The 26,368-nt window shown below is 36.8% G+C and overlaps 1 protein-coding gene across 1 annotated transcript in view; it reads left to right on the top strand.

Annotated features, from left to right (window-relative positions):
- Positions 1 to 14,317: 14,317 nt before the first annotated feature.
- Positions 14,318 to 26,368, top strand: part of LOC121406853 (protein APCDD1-like) — a 38,361-nt gene continuing 26,310 nt past the window's right edge. The window contains exons 1-3 of the mRNA XM_041597725.1: positions 14,318 to 14,346; positions 25,146 to 25,457; positions 26,016 to 26,265. Coding sequence (XP_041453659.1) covers positions 14,318 to 14,346; positions 25,146 to 25,457; positions 26,016 to 26,265 — 591 coding nt within the window. The remainder of the gene's footprint in view (positions 14,347 to 25,145; positions 25,458 to 26,015; positions 26,266 to 26,368) is intronic.

Below are 26,368 nucleotides of genomic sequence, written 5' to 3'. Positions count from 1 at the left end.
CAATGAGAGTTTGAATTCATACGTTAACAAAAAAACAAGGTTCAGTGGAGGTGGGGTAGGGTGGGGTAAATGTACACTTATGTTATCTGTTTATTTGTTTTTATGAAATATATTTGAATTCATTTCAAGATCAATAAACCATTCTCACCATTACACCTCCGTTCTCTCGCCACTTTACGTTCTCTCCCCATACTATGCTCAAAACATAGAGCTATAACAAGCGATGCAACAGGACGAAATACAGAACGAGCTTGGCGATTGATTGGCATTTCCACCGAAAAGTCTTTTGTAATTTCAGTCAATTTTCTCTTTCTTTTATACCTTCCAGTGAAACCTAAGTCAAGTTCTGATGTAGCCAATCCGTATTTCATTCATATTCTGCTGTTCGATTTATCTTGTTTTCACCAATCGCATGCACTTCGGTTTTATCGACCGTCATTTTCTTTTATCCGCATATCCCCTTTGCTTTGGTCTGTTGGTTGTTTAATGCTATCTTTTTTTTTGGGGGGGGGAGAAAACGTGGTATAGTTGTTTATCACACAGAATTTTTATACTAACAGCAACACATGATATAGGAATTCTACTAGAATCAGCACTTTCAGAGTAAACATTTGAAATGCTGATGCGCAAGAACATTTATTTCTCTATCCCCTCTATTTAATAATTATTTTCTTTTATCATTCTTTGTAGAGGTTTATTTAGGAATCAAAACAGGGGGACTAAATAATATTTTATTCCTAATGTTTGTTATAGCAATCGATGAAAGAAATCATTTTCTCTAGATTAAAATGCCAAAAGCCGAAGTGCCTACGAATGACAGGAACAAATTCAGAGTAGTATGCGCAAATCAGAATTAAGTGGACAGCCTAGGGCTGGAATAAGGGTATTGAAAGAAGCTAGGTCAATCATTAAATCGTTAGGACCTTCAAGGTCATTAGAGGTCATTACCAAAATGAGGTTCAAGTAATTTCAGATATCTAGCACTGAGACGACAGCGAACGTAAATTGCTCATCGGGCGGGAAATAGAGCTAGTACTGAGGGTATGTCTGGATTGAACCTTCATGCCCATACCAGGTTGCTGGCAATTCCTCGGATCTTGAAGTTCACCCCAACAGCAACGTTATTTGAATAAAAAAAAGGTATTAAAAAAGAACTCGATTAAACAACGGTGGCAAATTCATCCAAAATCAGGAGTGAAATTTAGAGAGATCTGAACATATTGGTTTAATATCAGAAATCATTATTAGCACGATATCGGTGATATGGTAATGAGAGTGTTAACAATGCGCCCAACTCTCTATTCTTAAAGGGGTGATTTTTTATATAATTTTATCATGAATTATAATTTTTGTTTTGTATCATTTTATATTTCTTGTTTTGAACAAAATGTTGGCAGTTGCCAGTGACGTTTTGGTCTAATATCAAAATTCCCAAAAACAATTTTACATTTCCTCTGTAGGATATATTTGATGCAAAAGAAAGATTTATCTTCAGTTGGTTTACAAGCAGATAGTCTAATACCACCTTGGCTAATGCACAGTTCTCTGTCGAGTCTAATTACCGCTTGGTCTATACTCTTGGTCTAATATTGTCAGTGGGGTAATGAGTCAAAGCGAAGCGAGCGAGTAAAAATTTCAACATTTTCATTACAAAATCCAATTTTGTGATAGATTTGTATATAAAATTCCGAAAATGATTATCATATTTCCTTCTTTTCTCTTTCCTTTTCTCTTTTTTTAAAATCTTGGTCGTGAAAAAAGTTTTGGGGTCAAGCGCCCCAAGACCCCCATCTGTACGTCACTGAATCTCTGGTCCAATTATCATTTTATAGTCTACTGCTCATGAACCGAGATCAGCCTGACCAAAGTCGGGTTTAGAGTCGGTAGTTTGTTGGCGACACCATGGACCTACTGTCAGAGTAGTAGAAGGTGAATGGAGACACCGTGTGAGGACACATGGTGTGAGTGTGCCATGGACGTGAGAGAGAGAGGTAGGTCTTAACCGGTGTATATGCATCGAAATTCCATCTAACCCCTTGTGGATCTGCAAGATGTTTTACCAGTCTCGGTATGTACAATTTGTGCATGGGCCTATGCAGTTGTTTTGATGCGATTTCCAAATTGACACATGCCTGGCAATGCACTTCATCGAATTCCCCAGTCACGAAATACCAAATAACACTTTCGCGAGTAAATATATCCACATGCCGAGACACGTTAAGCCTCATTTCTGAAGAAAACAAAAGAACAGGCTCAGCGAATCTCTAAGATGTTTTGATGTCCTAAATCCGTCTCCTTAAATCTTCACAAACACACTGCTGTAAACAAATATGCTCTCTGACATTCGGGGAGGCTTAACGTTGAAAATGAAACTATCAGAAAAATGACCATCTCTCGTCGATCCGTCTTAAGCCACTCGCCCACAAAAGCGACGGATTTTTGCAAAAATAATTGTCTCTAATATCAGAGATTAGGAGCGACACCTACTCGTTTGACTTGAAGACATTTCAAGGATAATCTGTCAGCCGAGGAGAAAGTTTATAAACCACCGTTCATGGTTCCTGTAAATAGGAGCGTAATAAGCCACAATTTTGAGGGGGGGGGGGCTAGACATGGTGTATGGGCAAAAATTAATATCAACAAAATATTGACCAAATCAAATTTTGAGATAGGTTTTCACGTAATATTCAGAGAATGATATCATATTTCATCACCTTTCCGTTCCATTTCTTTCTTTTTCTCATTTTTATTTTCTTGGTGGTGACATTTTGTGGGGGTTCCAACCCAACCCCCCCTCCTTATCTGTACGCCTGTTTTGGTAAGAAAGAAATAGAATCACTATATATTTTCTACTTCGTCAACCATCATGAACATGACAGCATAAAAAGAACTCCGTAAAACTGCGTGTTTTTACAAGACCCTCCCCCCGCACTTCCATTGGTGGAAGGCATTTTCGCTTCCTCATAATGTCCTTCTTAATTATAAAGTTACACTTTGTATATATAGCTTAAAACAAATATATGCTTAAGTTTAAGAATTTCTTACAAATGCGTCTACCACTGACCAAGTTCTAGTAAAACGAAAATAGGGAGAATGTTAGCCTAATTTAAGAGCACGATTAGCTTTTGACGATTTTTCTAATTCAAAGAGCTCCAACAAGACAAAATTGGCACGTATAATGTATGTAGACGAATTTAACAAAATTGTTGATATAACAAATCTCTCAAAAAAAATCCTGATATTTATAAGCAGAACACTACTAGAATCATGAGTATACCAACATGCTTTCATCTCCTTTTATAAATTCTCTAAGTGCTCTTTATAATAGCTTTTATTTGTGTCGGTGTGGCCTGGAAAAGTATATTTATCTTTATTTTTCGAACTATCGAACAAAACATACGAGATCATTAACAGGACCAGCAAATCTATATCTTTGAGACCTCCAATGTTCAATGACAAATCCCATTTTAAAGTACATGTACATCAACCCGAAAAGTGCACATAATTACGTTTATACATGTATTATTATGTTTTAAGTGTTGCATTATATTATTTTGGCTTTATTTGATGACACATCATTTTACATTTCGGTATACATCATTTGGAAGATGCTTTTCAGAAACAATTTATTAAACTCCACGGAAACTGCATTTACTCGCCTCTCGTGTATTTTGTCTGGGTTGAGATAAACTTACATACCATACATGTATCGAATGGTTATAAGTGTAAATAGAAATATATTAAAACTTTGATTTATGATTTCGAAGTCATGAAAAAGATCTATAGGCACTGTTAGTGTGGTATCACTGTTTTCAATTTTGTAATCAAATAATAATGCCAGATTTTGATATCCCAGCAGTAACCAACATGTTCCTGAATTCCTTCAACATGTTCAAGGATTTTGACCTTCCAAATTGATGAACTGACGAAGAGAGAGAGAGAGATGGAGACAAAACCAAATACAACAGAAAGAAAAATCCATTGATCGGGGTCGATTGAAGTTGGGAATCTCCACGGGTGATGCACATAATAAATGATCCACAAACACTTATTGAAATCAAAACATCAATAAAGGATAGACAAATATATAATATCATCTCGGCTGTCATCGGTGAGGGAATATCATTCTTTCATTAAGGGGGTAGCCTTTGTGTCTCCAAGTCTAATAAATTGTATCTACGTCTTCTATGTTGGGACAAGCGTTTGAATTTGAGGATGATAGATTTGTTTGATATATGATGTATGTTTACTTGTCATGCTTGTCTTTTGCGACTGTGGGGAAGTGCAATATTCTAATAGTTTGTCATGTGAAAGGGATCAAATAAATAAGGTTTTACATGTTTGTCTGAAACTAACTGCTATCAAATTTATTACACTTTGGTATTATTGAGAGGGCGATGCCAAAACGTGAATTTCTTTATGTTGTTTTTAAATGTAGAATAAGACCTACCTAAATAAGCCGATATGGAATCACTCCCCCCCCCCCATTTAGACCCTGTTTATACGCCATTGTCCCCTCCTCTTGTGGTTCTGTAACTAAACTTTCTATTACAAACATCATCATATGACTTATGATTTAATCCCGATTTAATCATAACTCATGATCAAGAAATCAATCTGGCAGAAAATCATGACCGCGAGTTCGTGCATTATCACGGTCCTTCCCGTAGCGGTCCATGTTGGGTGCCGTGAATATTTTAGTCCAGTTAACACATTGCCATTACGTGACGATATCAGAACCCCACAATGGTGGTAAGTGGGTCAGGGGGTGTTCAAATGTCGTGATTGGTCTTTAGATTTCACTCAAGGATTAATTCTCGAAATCAGTCCGTTTAGCTACAAGCATTTCTTCTTCGGGCCCGACGGTTGTGTGAGCATTTAACTTGAGCCAAAGATATATGAAAATATATGATTTTACCAGCATGATCAGCGGCATGCCATCAGGGCTTACATGCGTAATTTGCTGTGACCTGTTCAACATCACGGATTTTTTCCTCCATCTTTTATTCAGCGATCATGTGGCTTCAGGAGATTTAAAAGATATCCTGCCTCTCACCTTTCCACAAGATTGAAATTAAAAACCCACTTTTACCGTATTGCCTTCCAGACTTACCAAGTTTGTTAATTCGTTACACTTCACTAATAGTTGGGCAACATGACATTTCGGCTTCGATAGAGGTTAGCCTAATTTCAAATATCATTTGAACTATAAAGGGAGAGGGGGTAAATCTTTCTGAGTAGATATCGATCGTTCCTTGTAAAAACTTTCCACCATTTATTTGGGTTCCCTCTTCCTATTCCCTTTTACCTTCGTTTTATGACCTTCCCTGTGTACCCTGTGTGACGATATGATTAGTTTCCTGATGAACTCGGGTTTAAATCAAAGTTGTGGTTTAACTATGGAGAGCCAATTGAGGCACAAATCCTTAACAGTATATTCAATTTATCAACTCCTATCACACCCAGATTGTTCATAATTGTCTGGGAATGATAACTGGGGTATTTTCTTATTATAAAAGCAAGAGGAAACAAAGTACTCAACATAAGAAATATGAAATATAAACAGAATTTTTGAAATATTGGCTCCTCATAACTTTAGCACAGAGTTAGACCATGGTCTGTAAGTTAAACCTGACTTCAGAATACGGGCCTTGGGTTTGCTCAAGGTGTAACACAAGGCTTAAGAAGTGATTTAGTTCATACTTCTATTCTATGGAATGCCAAGTTTTGAATAATTAACAAATTGTTACTTATATCAGAGATGAAACTCGTTCTGCGCATTTCGATCGTATATCATCATCAGAACGATGATCCTATATAAGCACTGTTTGAAAACATTGAAATTTGTGAGATATTTCCTATTTTTGAGCAAGCGCCATGAGCGCCAAGCTGATGCGGATACCGACGCTATACAAGAACCCATCATCATCATCATCATCTTGTTGCGGGGGGGGGGGGGCGCAGGGGGCTGACCGCATGTTTTAATATTTGCCCTTTTATTTGCTACCATTAGTTGAAAAAAAGAGCAACCGTGTTCAATCCTTACGTCAAGTCTCGGTAAATGGAAACTTGGCGGATTCGCTTATACATATTCATACCTCTATAGTAAACCGTAGGTAATTGCCCTGATCAACAATAATTTTGTCGGATTAAAACAAACGCGAAAGAAAGCCGGTAAATGAAAATGATAGTAAACTATTGAGAACACTGAAACGTGCATTGCTATATAGCTAATCATTCCTCGTCAAAGGAGGAGAAAGAAAGTAATACGCGTCCGCCATGGTATACCTTGGATTAGGGCCTATTGGAGCGGGGATTTTAATTAGAGCGTGCAGCCCGAACCCTCCGGTCCTCCTCAAATGATAACAACAATAACCGACCTAGCATCCACATGATCTGAGCTCAGGTGATCAGTTCGAAGAAGAGGGAGCGAGAGAGACAATTGTGGATGATTAGCGGAGGGAGGGGGGGAGGAAAAGAAGGGGTCGGGGAGGAGGGGGTATAAACTTTGGGCATGTGCGGCGCCAGGATAAAGAGGCAGGCAAGACTACCTATATCTGTGACAGTTTGACGGCAGTTTTTTTTTTTATTTTGTTTTAGGCATGGTTTAGAGTTTATTACACATCCGTATCATTTTCTGTTCATACTAAATCTTCTTCTCCCCTTTCACATCCCCTCTCTCTCTTTTTTGGAGAATCAACAAATCCTGGGAGGGGTCGTCCCCTGTCCACCCCCCTCCCCCCTGTACAGCCGTCAAGGTCGGCAGAAATGGCGATTGAGAAAAAAGACAAATTGTTGGATAGGATTAGAAAGTGGCAAGGGAAGACGGAGGGTATAAATGAGACCATGATTGGTCTACACTCACGGGATAATCTCAGTAATTCGTTGTAATGAATATTGAAAAGATGGATGCATGAATATGAGGGTTTGGGTAGGGGATGGGTAGAAGGAGAGGACGAGAGAGAGAGAGAGAGAGAGTTTAAGGAGACATAAAAAAGGAAGGAGAAGAAGAAAATGACTAATCTTTAAAGGATGAAGAGTAGAAATAGAATATGAAATAAAGATGAAGAAAAGAAAATGGAAGAATAAGGGGAACGAAGTTATAATAAATATAAGTAGAGAATAGAAATAAATGGCGGGTTATGGAGTTCGTGAATATTTTCTCATTATGAAAATATATTTAAGTATTTGCATCTATTTTCAAAGTAGTGATATTTACACAAGGATGTAGTAATAGGGTTAAAGGAAGGACACCAAAGCAATCATCCTCTCCATGAATTGTCAGTCACCGCTTTGTAGAGGTCTTGAGGAAGTGTGCGAGGGGTAATGTTTCAACTGGAGGGTTTGATCGCTACCCCTTCTGGGTACCTGGCTTACTGGTCAATCGCGACACCCCGTATTGATCTCTTCCGGCGGTCAGCGCTCTTCGATATGTAAAGCGTCTCGTCAGGAAATAATCGGTTTTTACTATGAAAACTGATATATCCCGTACAAATAAACTCTTTAAATGTATGGCTCCTAACCTGAGAAATGGCAATTTGTCTGGTAGAATGAAAATGATTGATGTAAGTTGGTAAATAAACCAAGATGGATTTGCATGTGATCGTACAAACTATTATATCCATGCCAACGACACTTCTGCATCTTAAAAACGATAACATCATCCAAATTGTTGAACTTCAACGCACCCTTCAACAAAAAGCAGAGACGAGTCTACCAAACTGACCATTTTACCTGATTTCTTTGGAGTTTCCCATTTTAATTGTATACTGTACCATTTTTCGATAATCGTTCCTGAACGAGATCTGAAGAATCTAAATTGGAAGTTGATTGCGCGTTATTGCGGCGGAGAGACAAACACATACATGTTACGGTGGATATAAATTCGTTTTAATTCCTTTCCTAAATGTCACGAGGATTTCTTTATCTGGGGCGTCAATTAGACATTGGATGCCCTGATTAGAGGGTTTTATTTCGCAATTGCCATGATTGCATGGGACTGCGTTAAGTAAAGGACAGGTCTGTAAGTTTTCCAGCATCATCGATTATCGTGATGAATTTAACGGTTTATTAGTTTCTTGCTGACTTTTTTTTTAGTTTCCATATGACAATCTGAAGTAAACCCAATATCTCATTAGCTATAAGGTCTTTCCCCTCTGCCGTCTGCTTCCATTGTAGTGGCAGCAAGTAGTTCGTACTACATGAATATTAAGATGCTTTTCGTTATTCGAGAAGCTTGAATGTACCTTCAAAGATGAAACCAAACAGGAAAATTTCGACTCCGTTCACATGACTCATTTTTTTTGACATAGTTGGACAGAAAACAGCATTCATTTCAAAGCAAACAAAGAAATGTGATGTTTACGGCGAGGCAACTCGGAAATCTGTTAAAATCTATTTGAAGTTCACAAGACCGTGCAATAAAAGGGACAAAACCCCGAGCTGACATGGTTGATATTATGTTTGCATGCATGCAATGCCAGAGTTTGTTCCAACGCGCTTCACAAAGTTCACTGTTATTTTCTATTTTGTTAACTTCACAGCCAATACTAACTTTCGTTAAAGATTAACGAAACTTCGGTCAATGTTAGTGGAGAAAAGTAAATCTGACAAAGGTATTTTGGAACATGGAAAAGCTGTTGTAATCATTGATTGACTGGTTTGTTATTTGACATCGCTTTGAAAAAGAAATAGAGGGTTCGTCCTGTGTGCCATTCTGTGACCCCAACACTATGGAGCGCATTACTTTTAGGAGCTCCGTAGGTCTTTTTCATCCTTTGAATTCTGCGTGGGAAATCTAAATATTTCATATGATTAAAAAAGGACACGGTATATTATGAAAATATAAGCGAATCTCTGTCATGTGATTTGACCCATGTGCTGAAACATTGGCTTATAAATCCATTAAAATAGATATAATAAATTTGATAACCCTTCCACGACCCCGAACCAAGCCGTTAAAAAAAATGATCAGTCAGATTTGACATTGTTGTTGAAATACCAAAAATACGGCATGACGTTTTGAGGAGAGATTAAAGATTTGAAAAAAAAAATGTTTGCTGTAGTGTATATTAATTATTGATGTCGCAAATTTTACCATAGAAAATGGTTTAGATATGTTATGTACTCATGTATTCATCATTACGGATTTATGGAGATCGTTGACTGTAATGAATGAAAGTGGTTCAGTTCATCATAGGTATAAAGGGTAATGTTGAAGCACTGATACACTCTAAAAAAATTAAGTGCTAATTTAGCACTTAATGTCCTTGTATAGTGACTACACTTTGAGTGCTGATTTAGTCATTCAAATTTGAACTAAAAAACCAGCACTCAAAGTGCAGTCACAATTCAAGGACATTAAGTGTTAAATAAGCACTTCATTTTTTAGAGTGTATATTATACAAATATTTACCCATTTTTAAAGTTTTCTGCTCAGTTCCGGCAAGACATGGTAATGATAAGCTGGGGTTTGGTCGAGGAAGACTCAGTTGTACCACGTAAGGTCACACGGTATATATATGCACATTCAGGATAAGTGTTGTAACAGCACCAGTTTAAACGCGAAATAAACACTGTAAAAAATGAAGTGCTAATTTAGCACCTGCAGTGTTTGTATAGTGACTGCACTACGAGCGCTGATATGCTATAATTTGAACTAGAAAATCAACCCTCGTAGTGCAGTCACCACTGTAAGTGCTAAATTAGCACTTCATTTTTTTTACAGTGTATAGTGTTTGAACGCTGACTGGTGTTGTTTTATTACCTTTTTGGTGTTAGCCTCAAATTAACACTTCACTGGTGTGGTCACAATATGGGCTGGTGTTTAAATAAATACTAGAGTTCTTGTAGTATGCCGGTCAGTTCATATCAGGTTAAGATTAGATACATTGGCCATTCAGATCACTCCAGTCAGTTTAGGTCCATATTCCTCAATGGTGCCAGAAAGAGGACAAACTTTACTCCATTTCAAAGTGACTCAGATTCCGATTTAATTTGACTGGGAACGAATCAAGGTAACCCGGAAATCGAGTCACTTTGACTCGGAGGAGTTTTGACTCCATGCGCTGGCATCAATCCCAGTCAGTTTTACACCGCGGAAAATAAGATTTTCTCTTCAAATGGGGCAATTCCATGGAAAATGTTCACTTTGGAGAAAAAATGAAGTTTCAGATTTCACTTAAGCAGTCAAATTTTCTTAAAAAGTAATCTATAAAGTCTCAATTTCCAATAGAAAAATCGCAATATTGATAAAATTTTGTAGTTTTTTCCATCATCAAAAAAATAGAATAGTAAATTGCAGAATGTAAAAAAATTTGCTATTTTTAAACAATTCATCTTTCCTGTCTCTACTAAAAGCAAACAAGGTCCAAGAGGTCTCTTTTAACTTTTGAATAGTTGATCAATGTTTAAATCAACTGAAAATAATCGTTAAATTTTATGCCATTCATCAATTTTAGAGAAATCTGTCTTCAGATTTGTGTGATTTCTTTACCATTATCAGTGTCATGTCCGTTACGTTTTTCATTTAAAGTTTTCACAGCTTACAGGAAATTTGTCTAAAGGTACTGCAGATTCAGATTCTATGTTAGAATTAAACCCCCTACCATGTGTAGCAATCATTTTCCCTTACCACTTCTCATTTTCATAAAAATGGTGTAACGGACATGACAATTCGCGTAACGGACATGACGCCTTATATATGGCAAATGGCAGCATTCACAAAAACAAAATATTAGGCTCAGTGTCACAGACTGAGGTCAGTCTCAATTGTTTGAGGATAGCTGGATGTAACAAGTCCTATAATCTGCATGTCATTCAAGCTATTTTTAGAAGTTGGTGAATGATGAAAGGTCAGCTCTTGTTCTGGTAGATTTTTCTGAGAATTAACGGTATGCCACATAATATTAGGATAAGATGCAGCTAGATCTGGCAACATACTCAGATCACAGTCTGCATCATTTGTGTTTGAACAAACATTTGATTATCTTAGGTTTTTGCACTGACAGTTTGGAGCATGATAAAACTCCAACTTGTGAATTCATGATCAATGATGATATTACTTCAATGTATTTGACTTTCACCAAAGTACTTCTTCAGTGATGGCATGGGCTCACATTTAAAAGCAAGTTTGTATTCCGATATCTGTGTTACATGATGTAGCTCTATGAATCCATGAATCTACAGTGGCACTTCTTTGCAGTATCACAAAGCAAAGGGGCCGTCGAAAGAATGTGGCGCGATCAATAAATTATGTCATAGTATTTTGGTCAGCCATAATCACGATTTGAATGATGTATCTTCAATTGTACACAAGGAGCGCGGACAATACAACGAAATTTGATACAGCCACATTTGTCAGCAAGCAAGTTCGTAAGATTTAGAACATCCAATATTTGATGAAAGGATGATTATACTCAGGATGATAGTTATTTCGAATGAAAAAAATCTCAGAAGCTATTTACAAACATTCCGATTACCTTTCAACTCATACATAATCTATGATGAAAGACCGGTTTCCAGGTACTGCTATTAAATTTTTATTAAAACACTTTTTAATACCATTTTTTGTAATCTTAAAACTGACATTAATAGTAGTACATGTTCTTTATCATACAGTACAATACATTCCATAATATGTTCTTCTTGGATTTATACAGGTCTGGTACACTTTGTTTTCTTCTCACAAAAAATGAGATTTGGTCTTCTCAGTGTGCCGTAGTGGTATGATTAACATTGTATTCAATTAGGCTATAGCTATTAAATTAATGATACCTGCTAATAATATCTTCATATTTTTCTTTTGAGTGTTAGTAAAGGTACTTTGCTGTTACATAATTACATTCATTTTTCATATTTCTTTCATTTTTCAAACTAAGAAGTGCTGATGAAGTTCACTTCGTAAGGGTGTCATGTCCGTTACGCTCGTATATTATCAAATATTAGGGCATGAATAAAAAATAATCTTTTCTATCAACTTTTTCTCCTTTAATTAGGTGTGGTGGATGGTAGTAACTGGAAAATAGTCATTAACTGTTGTTAACCGGTGTAAAATAAATTTTTCTAAATATTTTTTTGTTTTATAAATATTGTACAAAAAGACCCCCTCTCAAATCGCAAAATAATAGGAGATATTACAGATTACCAGTTATGATATGTGTCTCTAACCTCTAGCCTTAGCATGTAAACAATTAGACTTATACCATATATTGTAATAAAATAACTATATTCGCTTACAAAAAGTGGACGAAACTGTCATGTCCGTTACGCTACATTTTGAGCTAGGAATACAGAATGCACTGCAAAACTGTTGTTAAACACCATTTTATGGATAGAGCATGATCTTAAGGTTAAATTAACACCAACTTCAGGTGCATGCAATCTAAGAATTCACAGGAATTTTGATAAGCAATAGGAGGTAAAAATGCTTCGTCCATTTCGTGTCATGTCCGTTACGCTCACAAAGAGTGCAATTTCTCCGCAACTGTTCAACGAAACGATTTGAAATTTTATGTGTATGTAACTGATACTTAAATGCGTCTGATAAGCTTAGTAACAATTATCAAAAGACTGCTAATTCTACTGTATAAACCTTTGAATTACAAAAATTTGTCTGAACGTCATGTCCGTTACGCTGGAATTGACCTTTGGTAAGAACTAACAAATTAATCCATATCTTTCTCGAGCGTACATGCATAGATATCGTCCTTCAGGTCAAGTCCACTCAGATCCTCCCCATAAAAGTTCTTCAATAAATCGAAAGCAATTGTTACTATTTTATATGGGGATTCCGTTCGCGTACAATTGAGTTCTTCACGATTCTTTCACTATCTTTATGGAATTGTTCACGTCCAAGCCCCCATCCATGTTCCCTGGCAGTTTGAACCCGTTTATCAGCAAAATTCGATGGTACGACGCTTAGCATCATGGTATTAGAGGAGAGGAAAACCTAGAATGATCACCATGATCACGCATTACAAGTTTTCTCTGGTATAGAGAACGGTTGCATAATTAACTAATCTTTTAAGAATCTCACTTGGAGCGTTATGTGGTCACAAATCGAATAAAAAAAATCGAATCTTCCTTCGTTCATCATCTCTATCTCGTCACCCTGGGGTAAGTCAGTATGGGATCGACGAGTTAAGAAGTCAGGATGCGACACGTTCGTGGTTGTACCGAGGAGAAGGAGGAAGCATATATGATATCTTATCGTGACGTGAACGCGCCCAATCGATATCGTTGCCCAAAAGCGGATCGGCTAAGACATCGGATATGGGCAACAATATTTCCAATAGTCTTCCTGGTGTAAGGAAATAAGATGAGACCTTTTCATACCGTGGCAACATTGAGATTCGGATGAAGTTAATTTAATAGATGGTAAACAGTCGGACACGTTACGCACACTTAAAATGTCAGTCGGACACGTTACGCACACTTAAAATGTTGGGCAACATACTGTCCACTGTGTTGGGTAATATATGTTGGTAAAAAATATGTTATGCTGGGCAATTATTATCATCCAATTGAGCAAATTTTTATACCCAATTGTTATTTTTACTACCCGATTTGGGCAGATAGTTGTATGGACAATATGTTGTTCAGGGTTGGCTAAAACTTGGGCATTTTTTGCCCAACTAATTTAAGAGTGTACGAACGCGGCCAAAATGTAAAAATAATGTTCCAAGTTAAATTCGCCAATCTATCTTGGTATTGAATCTTTTAATTCTTGAATGAATTTCTATCATTAATCTCATAAGTAAACATTATAAGGTGCGATTGCCATTAGATCTAACACCATATAATAAAGTTATTTGGATCTTTATTTTTAGTTTCGATTGTTGTGATCGTAAACGGGAAAGAAATGAAAATGAACCTGACTCTGACTCTAATAAAGTTTAGAAGAAATACCTGATCCATGTTTCCATTTCCTCTCTCAATCTCGTGCGGTGATAATGGGCCGGTTGGTTCTTCATCTTACACTAAAGACGTCTCGCTGCGAAGTAAAGACCCACGGATTTCGGCATCTTTTAGAACCCCTTAACTTAATTTGGTCCCCCGCCGGTCCTGGGGCAAAGTTCCTCTCGTGATGTGAGAACGGCATTACTTCCCCCTGCTCGACGGGCCAAACATTTTGAAACAGTTACACTTTTGTCGACACATTTTGTCAGGGAGGTTTTTTCCCCAGTTCAAGTATTATGTAGTGAAAAGTACGCCACAAATTTGAACATGTTGAATAATAGTACTCCAAGAACAACATACTGTATTTTATGGTATAACGTCTTTAAAGTCAAGCCACTTAACAGGTTTATTAGAATAGATGCCGAGCGACCAATCAGACTCATACAGGTAAAATAATACATTTATGACATTTCAAAACTTTGTTGATTTGAAATAACAATTAATGTATCTATTATGTTTAATACAACCACCATGCAAGTATATAATACAAACTATTTGGAATATATCCAATAGCAACATGAACAAGTTGATAAAACGGGTTATTGGGTATGCTTTGCTCTCCTGATACACGCCCCCCCCCCCAAAAAAAAAAAAATCATCGCCATTGCTCTTATAATGATACACTTGCATCTGATTGTTTAATTTTTTTCTTTTATATATTTCTCATATATTTCGCCTACATCTTAAAAAAAAGTAACACTATTCGACAACAAGGTTTCGTTGCAGAAAGAATTGCAATAAAAGGCGACTTCAAATACCAATAACATTCAAATAATTTCAGTCCCGAATTATACGCTTCTGAAGTTGTGATATTGTTAAACATGATGTCCCGATTCCCATGAGCCATAAGACGGGGATTGGACACATTTTCAAATTGGTTACACCGTTACACGGTGTTTCTTTTATCTGTTTCACGCATTATGACAATTTTCATCCCGGTATCACGTGTGTAATGATCCCGAGTACGTGACTACTTCATCGGATCGGCCTTCCATCACGTTCCATCATACATGTAAGATCGCATCCGAGATGGAGGGAGGGGAGTGGAAGAGAAGAGGGTGAAGCAATGATGATGATAATTGTAAATCAATAGCTATGTGCCTACGAAAATACGAGCGTTCAGTCTAAGGCATAAGATTTATTTTTATATACAATCCTTGGTATTTCAATAGGTATTTTTTGAAGGAATGAAAAGGAGAGTAATCTTTCAAGCCTTGCAATTTACGCTTCAACGGTCACAGAAAGGTCTGAAAACTTGCATGTTTTTTATTTAGTGATTCACAATCAGTCATGCATGGCTGATCATAATGGCAACTATATAGGTGAAAAACAAAGGATTTATTTGTAAAAAATATATATTTAAATACAGAGCGAAAGTCAAGGATTTGTGAACAAAAAGAGAATTACAGAAACCATGTTCTAGTATTATAGGGTCGATACAGAAACGAAGACGATTCCCACCACTCCACCTCTCTCTCTCTTCCAGAAAGTCTTCAACGATCACCTTCTCTTGGGTTCACTGTACTTTGATGCGGTATCTTCAAAGAGTGTGATATTGCCTCATAATCCTGTTACATTTGAATGTTTCATCGGCAGAGCCTGTACCGACAGATAAATTGAATAAACGGTTTACATTATTATCAACAACAAAAAACAACATTGTCGAGCATCTTTTAGTCGTGTCTAGTCGACATCTTACATTTCGTCCTTTCACACGGTAAAATATATCGTAATTTGAATGATGATTCTAGTGAAAAATATGGCTAATGACGAATGTCTAGCACGTGTGAAACCAAACTAGAACATGATTAGAACGCTAATCACAGTCACGATTACAATAGAAATCATCATCACAATTATGATTGAAGATTCACGTGTGAAAAGGCCCAATGACAACGCCCATGATTTCCCCAAAATATGGTTGGTGTTACAATCAAAGTAACTGTTGTCTATCTGTTACTTGTTATCTGAATGGTCAAAGTATTTTTTATGATTTATGCTACTATTTATGAGTGGTATCTTGGTTTTTTTTTTCTCGAGTCCAGGCCAGTTTTGCATGCACAGTAAAACAACATTTGAACAAATATACAAGCTGATTTACTATATGATTTTTTGGTTGTTCTTTTAGAGTTTAATGATATTTCTATTTTCATTCCTTAACATTTAATCAACAATAATCAGCTTTGAAGCAATAAAGTTTTAATAATTTAATTAAAATTGAATCAGTTCGTGTGAAAACCCGGCTTGTATAAATCGTTTTTACTGTCTGGTGTTTTCAAATAAAGTTACGAGAAAATGATCTTGCTTGCCAAACGAAGAAACATCCACAGTAATTGTGACGTCAGAAGATGAATACCATCAAGAACATGAGTTGGTTCAGGTCGTGTCAATCAAAGAATGAATCAAGAATGAGTTTGGTCTTCAATTCAGCTGTTAACATTGATTAACGCACGAAAATTATACGACTGACATTAATGATCAGCAGGCATGAAATATGTATTCATCCTTTGAGAATGTGGGGTTGGACATTGCCTTACCCTGTATATAGCATCGTGGATATTGCAACATGATTCTGACATTAATACCAAATACTCGAAAGATACTAGCACCAATATAGAATTAATCATAGACTTTTTAAAACTACGGTGCGTTGATAAGGTCGTTTGCGATTATATGTTAATCTGATGAAAATGATGTGAATTTAGATGAAACTCGGATGAATGATATACTTACACAAGTTTATGTTCGGTCACGCCCTTGAGTTGAATGGACAAAAGTCGCATTGAATATTCACTGTTCAGAAAGTAATAATGTAAACAAATCATGCAAATTGATAATTGTGCACAATATGGTATGTATTGTGGACATTAGTTATTCACTTCTGAATTCACTTATAATCATACAAATCGTATTTAGTCTCTATCTTTCATGTCTCTTGCGCATAAATTTTTTTCTCTTGATGTTTGTTTTTACCGTGCGTTGTTCTCCGGATTTGTTCTTTTTTCTCCTATATTCACGCCATAACTGTCGTTAAAAATATGACTAAACTAGTAGCTCCGTGGCTATCAAATGACAATTTACCTAGCATTCTTAGTAAAATATATAATCGTCATATTGCACTGCATTTTGTCATGTTTACACACTCTATGCAACATACCTTTGAATGTCAATATTCGTTCTATTCCATCAGATGTTTTTCTTCTCATACACAAACACATGGTGATCTGATTGGTGACATAATGACATTTTAATTTATTATACTCGAAATGTTCATGCCGAGGTATTTCTGGCTTCTTTCGTACGAACACGACCGTGGTGAAGCCGGATCCAATTCGGAATGGAAACTTGATGGAATATTTGATATTTTTTAGTGATTGGTATTTATTGCCGATTGGTCTACACCCATTTCGTCTAATTTCCGTTTGGTCTCATCCCATGATCTAATCCTACTGTCGTCTGCAACTAGCTCGTCTATTCACCATTGAAATCATTTGCCATTTTATCTAATTTTCAGTTGGGCTAAACCCATTTCGTCCAATATCCACTTGCTCAAACAGCACTTGGCATGCTTGGGCAACATTGTTATTGATGAACTGTAGTGAACCATTTTTTTTTTCATTTAACAAAGTAAAATATAGGCCGTAATAAGTTGAAGAAGTGGAAACTAGATAAACTAGAAACTGGACTAAGTTGACATAGACCAAATATAGCTTATTCCAAATGGATATTAGAACATATTGAAAGTCGACCAAAGTGGAAAACTAGAAATAGACTAAGTGGGTATATGGACCACATGTAGCATATTCCAAATGGATATTAGAACATATTGAAAGTAGACAAATGAAAGTGGAAAACTATAAATTAGACTAAGTGGGTATCCATGGTGTTAGAGCAAAATAATGTAGCGTAGAATATCGGACCAAATTTGAAAGTAGACCAACTGCCTGTAAACGAAAAACCTCTTGATAGGGTCTTCGGAATGCATCTGTCACACGAGGCTCGACAACTGTTTCGATCGCTGAAGGATGTCATAATTCATTAGGTGAGGTCGTTCGGTATATGCTCCGTTGTATCAAGAGGTCATCGCATGCGGAGATCGACGGCAATTTGCTAGTAGTTGAGATGTGGAAGGCTGGAGGAGGAAGGAAGGGGAGGGGCGAGAAGCAGGGACCCTTTTTCAGTAAAACTTGGAGAATTTTTAATCGTCAGCCCCAATTCCCCTTTCGACTCTACTTTCAAAATCGTTCCAAGGTCCTTGATTATTTTGGAAGTGCATTTCTCCAGAACGTTAGCGTGATCAAGTTGTTAAAAAGGTACAAACTTTTTAAACAACCTGTTTAAAAAGTTTAAACACTTTGTTTAAAGATTAGTTGTTAGAGTGACGGGCTCAAACAACGTGCTTAAAATTTTAAACAGCGTTTTTACAGTGTATATTAAAAGAAAACTTATGTAATTCTGGAGGGGGTGGTATAGTGAGAACATGCATGAAGCGGCCAACACCGCTAATTATAGGATGGGGTGGAATGTCCCGACACTTTAAAGTTTTGAAGCTTTCATTTTGGCTTTGAATTGCTCACACACACAAAATAAGAATTCAATAGTTTTGAACTTCAGTTTTGTTCTCTATGATAATTGCGTAAATACAATAGAAATTGATGGAAATTTACTTGTTAACTTTTCCAAATGATTTTTTTTTAATCAATTGCCCGGACACATAGCAACTGGCCTGTAATCCAAGTTACGTGGGGAAGATACAAACTGATGGAGAGGTTCCATTCCTTGCTCATATCTTTCGGGTAGTGACATTAAATTTCGGTCCCAGACGGCAGAAATCATATTAGATTGACACACTTCGGCTTAAAAGAATACATGCAGAGGAAAGAAGAGCGACGAGGTGTTTAAAATAGGGCAAATTAAAAGAGTGAATGTTATGTTGAATGACACGATCATGACTATTCTTATATTGGGCCAATATTCCCGGGCTTGGTTCAGGGTGGAAGGATTAGGGAAAAGATAGAACATAAAGGCTATAAGTTAACTTATGCAATGTGCAGCTTTTCCACAGGAGCGATCATCCCGGAAATGGAATCAAACTTGAAAGCTTTCAGCTGATGCACGATTCTCTTCTTATTTCTATCTCCTGAATTATCGTTTATACCTCAGTCACATTTACTCTACGGTGGCCATACGGCGAGTCGAAAACAGCCGTTTTATTCATTTTTATTCAAACCACCTATATTTAGCTGGTACAACAAATGGTATAACGGCTGTTTTCGACTCGCCGTACGGCCGCCGTAGAGTAAATGTGACAGAGGTATTAAACAAAAAGTCTTAATAAAGGGAATCGCATGGAGATACTCTTCCCATAAGGTTCGAAAACAATTACTTCCCCTTTCAACCATCAAAATCAAAATACCATTCTCTTATTGCAATTTTACCTTGATTATGATTTTATGATATCATACAAATGAAAAAATAACATTCTCTCTTCTTGATTAGCAAATCTACCTGCTCGGTAAAGTCTGGTCTTGTAATAACATAGTATTTTTTCTCTGGTCATTTCCTGCCGTCTTCTCTCTCCCTAAGCATGCTAAGACGATTCTATTTTCTGGTCTTGATATCAAATTGAATATAGTTCAGGTTCATTCACCCCTCGGGCTGGCAAACATCTGTTTATAGGGACGTTAGTCTCATGATGAAGACGTAGATATGTTTAATGATAATCTATACATTATTGGCAGTTTCTTTTTGAGATGACAAGACATCACGAGGAATTAAACTTGAAACAGCGACTTTCGTGAAATGCAGCAGGAACTTTCTCTTTTTTTTCATATTCTATTTATTGATGACATTTTCAATGTGAAACTTGGGCGCATTTTCCCAATTATTATCAACTTGGACTTTGGAAACATTAATATACCTGTAATCGAATATGAAAGGTTTTTGAAGAAGAAAATGGAAATATGTAGGACAAACAATTAAAATCTTTATATATTAGAAAAAAGAATAGTAAAAACTTTTAATCACGATGCTTATCTGCATGAATCGTGGTTCATCATTATGATGACTTGAGTTTTGGAAAGGTATGTCTCCATTTGCAAGACTAAAGTCTTTCCAAATGGAGCACTGTGGGTTGATTCATACCAGGGAAGCGTGAAATAGCAGGTGTATTCTTGCATGAAAGCTACCAGATGGGTCAAATTTCGAGACATATATTTTGTAGTATTTATCATGGAAATTGCAAGAAAGGAATCGGACAAGTAGATATGCCCCCATCCCACCCTCCTCTCCCCTTCTCAATCTGAACCATGTTTATCATTTGATGATGGCCTCGGGTTATACCGAAATGATAAACCAATATATGAGATGGAGGTTTAGCATCAGATTCATGTGAGGCTGTAATCAACTTTGACATTCTCGGTAATCAAGAAAATCAAATTATCAAGAAACCTTATCAATTTCAATGGTTGATTAAAGCCTTTAACATAAGTGGACTTGATTTATCATCCACCGTTTGGTTCTTTATTTATTCGGTCATGAAAACAACACATCCTCACCATGGCAATTCGAAATTCGTGCTTTAAAAAAAATGTTGAATTATCTAAATTGAGTTATCGAAGACCTTTCAGTAGTCATGATAATGCCATTCTCAATATTACATCAAAAGCATAAACATGATTTAACACACAGAGAGTGCATTTTTCTCCTTGGGTAATGAACAGTTTTGTAAGTCGTGTGGATGAAATCATTCAAAAAGTTCTTACTTATTAAAGCTCATGTGTTATTTTTGCAGTATACAACCTATATTAAAACGACTGATAAATGTTAAATCATGGGTAATCGAGAGAAAACATCGTATTAATCTATACATCTGTATAATGTACGCCGTGCATCTCTACGCAAAAATCTTTCGTCTGAAAGAGAAAATATATAGGTTTGTATAGCCTCGCAAGACACATTTTTACTGTGCATACTTCACACAGTCCCAAAAGAATAAGAATATGTGACGAATGTAATAGCCGTGACGAATGCTTCCAAAAACAATGTTATCGAGTGACAACAAAAACAGGATTCATACCCGACTACGAAATCAAGATTAATAGAATCGATCAACTTGATTTGTAGATTAACTTGAAATGAATTGATTTAATTTTAATTTATTTGATAATGAGTAATTGATCCCTTTACCAGTTTTTTTTACCTATGTTCCCACCTTCGCTCCTTAAAAATTCAAGATATATATATATATATATAATTTAAAGATCTTGCGATTCATGAATAGGAAGTGAAAAAGTGTCAAATGTCACGTGGTCACAATTTTGCCACGTGACACATGATATAAAACGTCAGGGCATACCTGAAGCAGGGAGTGGCCTGCTTGGAGCCACTAGTTAGAAAGTGCCACAAAAACAGCACCGAAACCGAACTGGACTTTATTAATCATCCATTAGAATGAGTGTGTAAAATTAATTTTGCTATTATTCAATTGAGGAGGTTTATTGAGTATTTTTTGGCAATTTGGATAAATTTTAATGGGATAAATGCAACAAGTTATCGAAAAGTTCCATAAAACTTTTTACAAATTATTTTAAGAGATACGTATTACTGCGTGTGGTTTTGAATGGGGACCAGATTGTCTAAAGGCACGGGAGATTTCATAATTTTGATGTTCAATACATTGGAACGGTGTGAAACCCCCTTGCATATTTCTTGCTATATCATATAATCATTTCGCCCTAAGTCCAAACTCAGCTTTTCATGACTCGACCAAGGTCAGCAGTGATCCTTAACTGTAGCATATACAGTAGTCCTCAGGTACATGGTCATTTTAGGATTTAAGTTATGGAAAGTAAAGTTCGTGGGCGCTGAAAATAAATCCGTGACACAGAGGTGTTACGAAATAAGGGAGAGGGGTGCAGAGAGGGAAAGAGAGGAGGGGAATAAGGATAGAAGAAAAGAGATCAATTCGATAAGTGTTGTAAATTCTTGGTCCAGGTACAGTTGGCAAAATATGACCTGCATATCCATGATGCTTTAAGAGAAATTCCAGTAGTTGCAGTAACACTGATTTCATGAGAAAGTCTGTAAAACAAGGCTTAATTGCCAGTATATCATCAAGGATCTAGATCTGGTACAGTTACATTAATTGGACTTTGTGAAATCTTGAAATTTATGCTTAAAAATGTTCACACCGAAAATCCCCTACACAGATAAGCGCACGTGGGACAATGTAAAATTATTGCTTATAGGGCGTCGGGCCCGACGCCCTACCCGAATCCCGTGCTTATTTGCTGATTTCTCAGCAATTACACGATTTCTTCCAGAATCCTTTGGCACATGCGTTTTATTTATACAAACAGACACTTTAGTGGTCATTTCATTGGATTCTGTACGAACTCATTTTGATATCGTTACCAAAACTAGCATTTACCTTTAACGTGATGTAAAGAAGGCATTTTACGACCAGCATCCATTTTCAAATTAAAAACACATCACCCAGTCTTATTATGAATTATAGTGTTTTTTTTTTCATTGCAAACTAATATAACAAAATCAAACAACAAACGCTAGGAATTAGCATTTCCTTCTTTTTTTACTTGATGAAAAAAATAGTCTTTGGTAAATGTATTGGAATGTCTGAGGAATTATTTAAATCTGTATGCGTTAATCTGGAAAGGGTTTGGTTATCTTTGATGAATTAGTCCACCGGTAAGTTCCAATCTTGAATGAATGTAGACTACCTTGGAATGTCCCTTGTCTTAATTAAATTGCCGTCCTCTTTCCGCAACATTAATTTAATCCGTCTGTGTAATGCCATGCAGTTTCGCGGACTCTCATCCAAATCAATTTGAATGTAAAACGGTAATTCAACGTGTGTTCGTTTTATACACTTATATCATAACACCTCGTTACCATTGCACACTGCATTTTACGACGTTTGAGAAATTAGTCCCGTTATAGTCAGTACATAACTACCTTTTGGATTTTGTAATAATTCATATAATCTATTTCCACAATGTGATCTGTATAAGTAAATGCATTAAAGTCATGTAAATAAATGTAAAATGATAAATTTTATACATTTTAAGTGTATTTAGCGTCATACGATAGGCAATTTAAAAAAAGCTAGAGAAAACCGAGAGCTGCCCCCCCCCCTTGGTCACTGTTCAGACTCCATTTACACCAGTGACGTTTGCTGGTCAGTTGTTCCCTGACATTTGGAAGCTGTGCTAAGCGAGCGATGAGTTGATATCTTAATTAGATTGCACAATCTACTTTTTATCAATTACTCCAGATCAACCAGGCCTCTACGCTCATCAGCATCTTGTTCCCTTGAAAACCATAAGGGAATTTCCGCACTGCGACCCAGAACAAATTCAAGAGCACAGAAAATATATTGAAAATGCCTGTCAAATGACAATGAACAGCTAGGAGGACTTTGTCTAAAATTTGAGAAACGGAACAGCAATTTCGTCCTGAGTTTCGGAACTGACGAAAAATGCGAATAAGCCTATATATGTATGTCGTTTGTCCATGCAGAGTCAAGGATGTACCTAACTGGTGTCTTGATTTACCAATTTTTTGACACTGTTGACTTCTTAGTGATCTTAGTCATGAAGGGCATTTGAAAATATATTTTCTATGTTCTTGAAAGCGTTCTGCGTCGAGGTGCAAAAAATTTCTAGTTAGTAAATCTCAGAAATCTTGAGAGAGGGGGAAGATACCTTTTTCATGCAGGTAATACATTGTGGAAAAGCCTTCCTGAGGACATCTACAATTTTGTCTGAAAAAGACCTCCTCAAATCCTTTTTTATTTACTTCTTGCTTCTTTTTTCACATTTTTACAGAGTGGATTTTCTGCTTCAAATCTAACATTGTTATCTATATTATTTATCTCGACCAATCGATACTGCGTCTGTCAAAATGACTAGTTGAAGTAGTCTCGAAGATCGCACTGTGATAGGTTATTTTTGTTTTTTTCATAAAATATTATTGATATTGATAGACCAACAAACCTATGGAACATTTTTGTTTGAAATAACATGGGACCTAACGTTAAATTCAGATTTGTAATCTGTTTGATCATCAGCGTGTTCAATAAGAAAAAAAAATATTCAAAACAACAAAGTGTCTGAATGGAAAGACCATAAAATCATGACAGTTGGAATGAGGATAATGAACTTGCCTCGTCACTGGGATGAACGATCGCCCTAATCAACCGTGTGACTTAAGTTTTTCGCGCCAATATGAACGATTTTCCCTGACATTAGCCGACATATTTGTTCTTTGTCTAGCACAGTGAAAGGATTTCCAGAGACGATTAAAAAACCAAATTGTAGCAAATAAAAGATGCCCCCGTTTAGTGGTTATCAGTTTTCCCACACAGCAAAATTGTGGTGTGTCCGGTGTACATAGAGGACCACACCAGTTATCTTACACCGGTGTTAAATTGGTGGTGTTAGTTTTACACCTATAGGTGGTATTACAACACCTATGGTTGTTACATTTACACTCTTTGGTGTTATGTTCAATCTCTAGGGTGTTATTTTAACACCTGAGGGTGTGGTCCTCTATTAACTCCAATGGGTGTCAGTTTTAACACCACAGTTTTTACGGTGCAGACAGAGCGGGTAGAAAGAGTTTGAAATTAATAGGGAGCTAGAGAAGAGGGGTGGCATACAGGGGGGGGGGGCTGGTCTTTGTTGGTGATTGAAATGACAATGCAAACAATGTTGGTTGAAGAGCTAAATAACGTTCTCCCCTCCCCTCCCCTCCACACGCACATATTCACTCCCCACTTACACTATGATATCGATATTAATTTAGAAATAATTACGACCACAAACTCAGCTCTTATAAATCTATCCAAATGAGCATGGCTTTTTTTAAATTTCTTTCCAAAGAAAAGTTATGTGGATGCGTGCGTGTTTGTGTGTAGGTGGTGTCATGCTTGTACAAATGTATGCTATTGTCAGCCTACTTGATTATACTTTTGTTAATGTGTGGTTCGCGATGTATAGAAATAGATATCTAACGGAGTTAATTTGAAGCTTGGTATTAATCCTGATGCAAGTGACCATACCTTATGACAGCTGTAGCAATGTTTAACGTAATAATCAAACCAAAATGGGAGAAAATTGTATAGTAATTTCATCTGGTTTATAATTTTCTCTTTCCAATCACAGCTGCGAAACGAGACCAGGACCTTCCTACCTCACCCGCCGGTACAAGTTTCATTCAGACCACAGTTTCACCTTCTACCAGTTCTACTACTCGGACCACCAGTGCCAGTCACCGGCCTATTCCTATCGGATCCGGGGCCAGCTCACCGTCGGTGGACTGACTTTTACTCTTGACGGGGCAAACGAAGCCATGTACGAGTTGGAGAAGGTGACATTGACAGTGTTCCAGGACAGATTCGCCATGATGCTGGCTCGTCAATTAAATGGTAGCTGTCCGGGAATGGTGGAACCGAACCAACCGCTTGCTATATTCAGGTATCGTCAAAATTTAACATCATTGCCATTGGGAATGTTTATTAGTGAAGAACTCACCTTTAATAAGCACTTTTACAAGCACTTTTAAAAGCTTAAAAGGCCTATACCTCAATATCAAAATACGATGTTATCCTTACTTCTCGTCCATGATCAGTCGATTGATTCACTATAACAAAACCAATTTCATTGAAGATGAAAATAAAATTATTTCAAGTGATTTATGTGTATAAAATCATTAAAAATCCTTTCTCACTAATATTTCTGAGAAACCCATTCATATCCAGACTGTCCTCAAGTAAAAGGCTAGAGTCAGGCAAATCTGGCAGGATTTAGTTTTGATCAATGCTCAAACAGTGAAATGGCCGGTTTTGAAACAAGTAGGCTCGACGTACCAGTACGTGAATTCATAGTTTGGAGAAACACCGTCGCTTAAGCTTTTTTTTTAATCAAGTATTTTTTATATTCTGGTGAAGAAGAAATATATTCTCGATGTAGGCCCATACCGTTCCACCAGATGTGTTCCTCTTTCATGGCATTTATACTGTCTACTGTCTTCAGGAAGTACGTCGTTCTTGATAACTCACGAGACGTCATCCAGATAGACTGTACGCCAGGTTTGGGATTCACCATGAACGAACTCCAGATGATACGCCAGGAGGTATACCAGAGACGAGTGGAGAACACGGGCATTGTCCGAAGGTCGGAGTCACTCTACTTAGGAGATATCCACACGGACTTTGGACAGAGGGTGATCTACAGATCGAAAGGATACCAGACGCCCTTGAGAAGATACGATGACGATAGCGAGGTAAGCACGGTTACGGGAAGCGGGTCGGATCATCCCCCCCGCCCATATTGCTGATCAGGGGTATTAAAATGGTATGGGGGTTTAAAATCTTGCACTTGAAATA

Source organism: Lytechinus variegatus, chromosome 2 (genome assembly GCF_018143015.1).
Source record: "Lytechinus variegatus isolate NC3 chromosome 2, Lvar_3.0, whole genome shotgun sequence".
NCBI classification, from domain to species: Eukaryota; Metazoa; Echinodermata; class Echinoidea; order Temnopleuroida; family Toxopneustidae; genus Lytechinus; species Lytechinus variegatus.
Note: the sequence above shows the minus strand (reverse complement) of the source record. Positions and strands in the feature narration are given on the sequence as shown.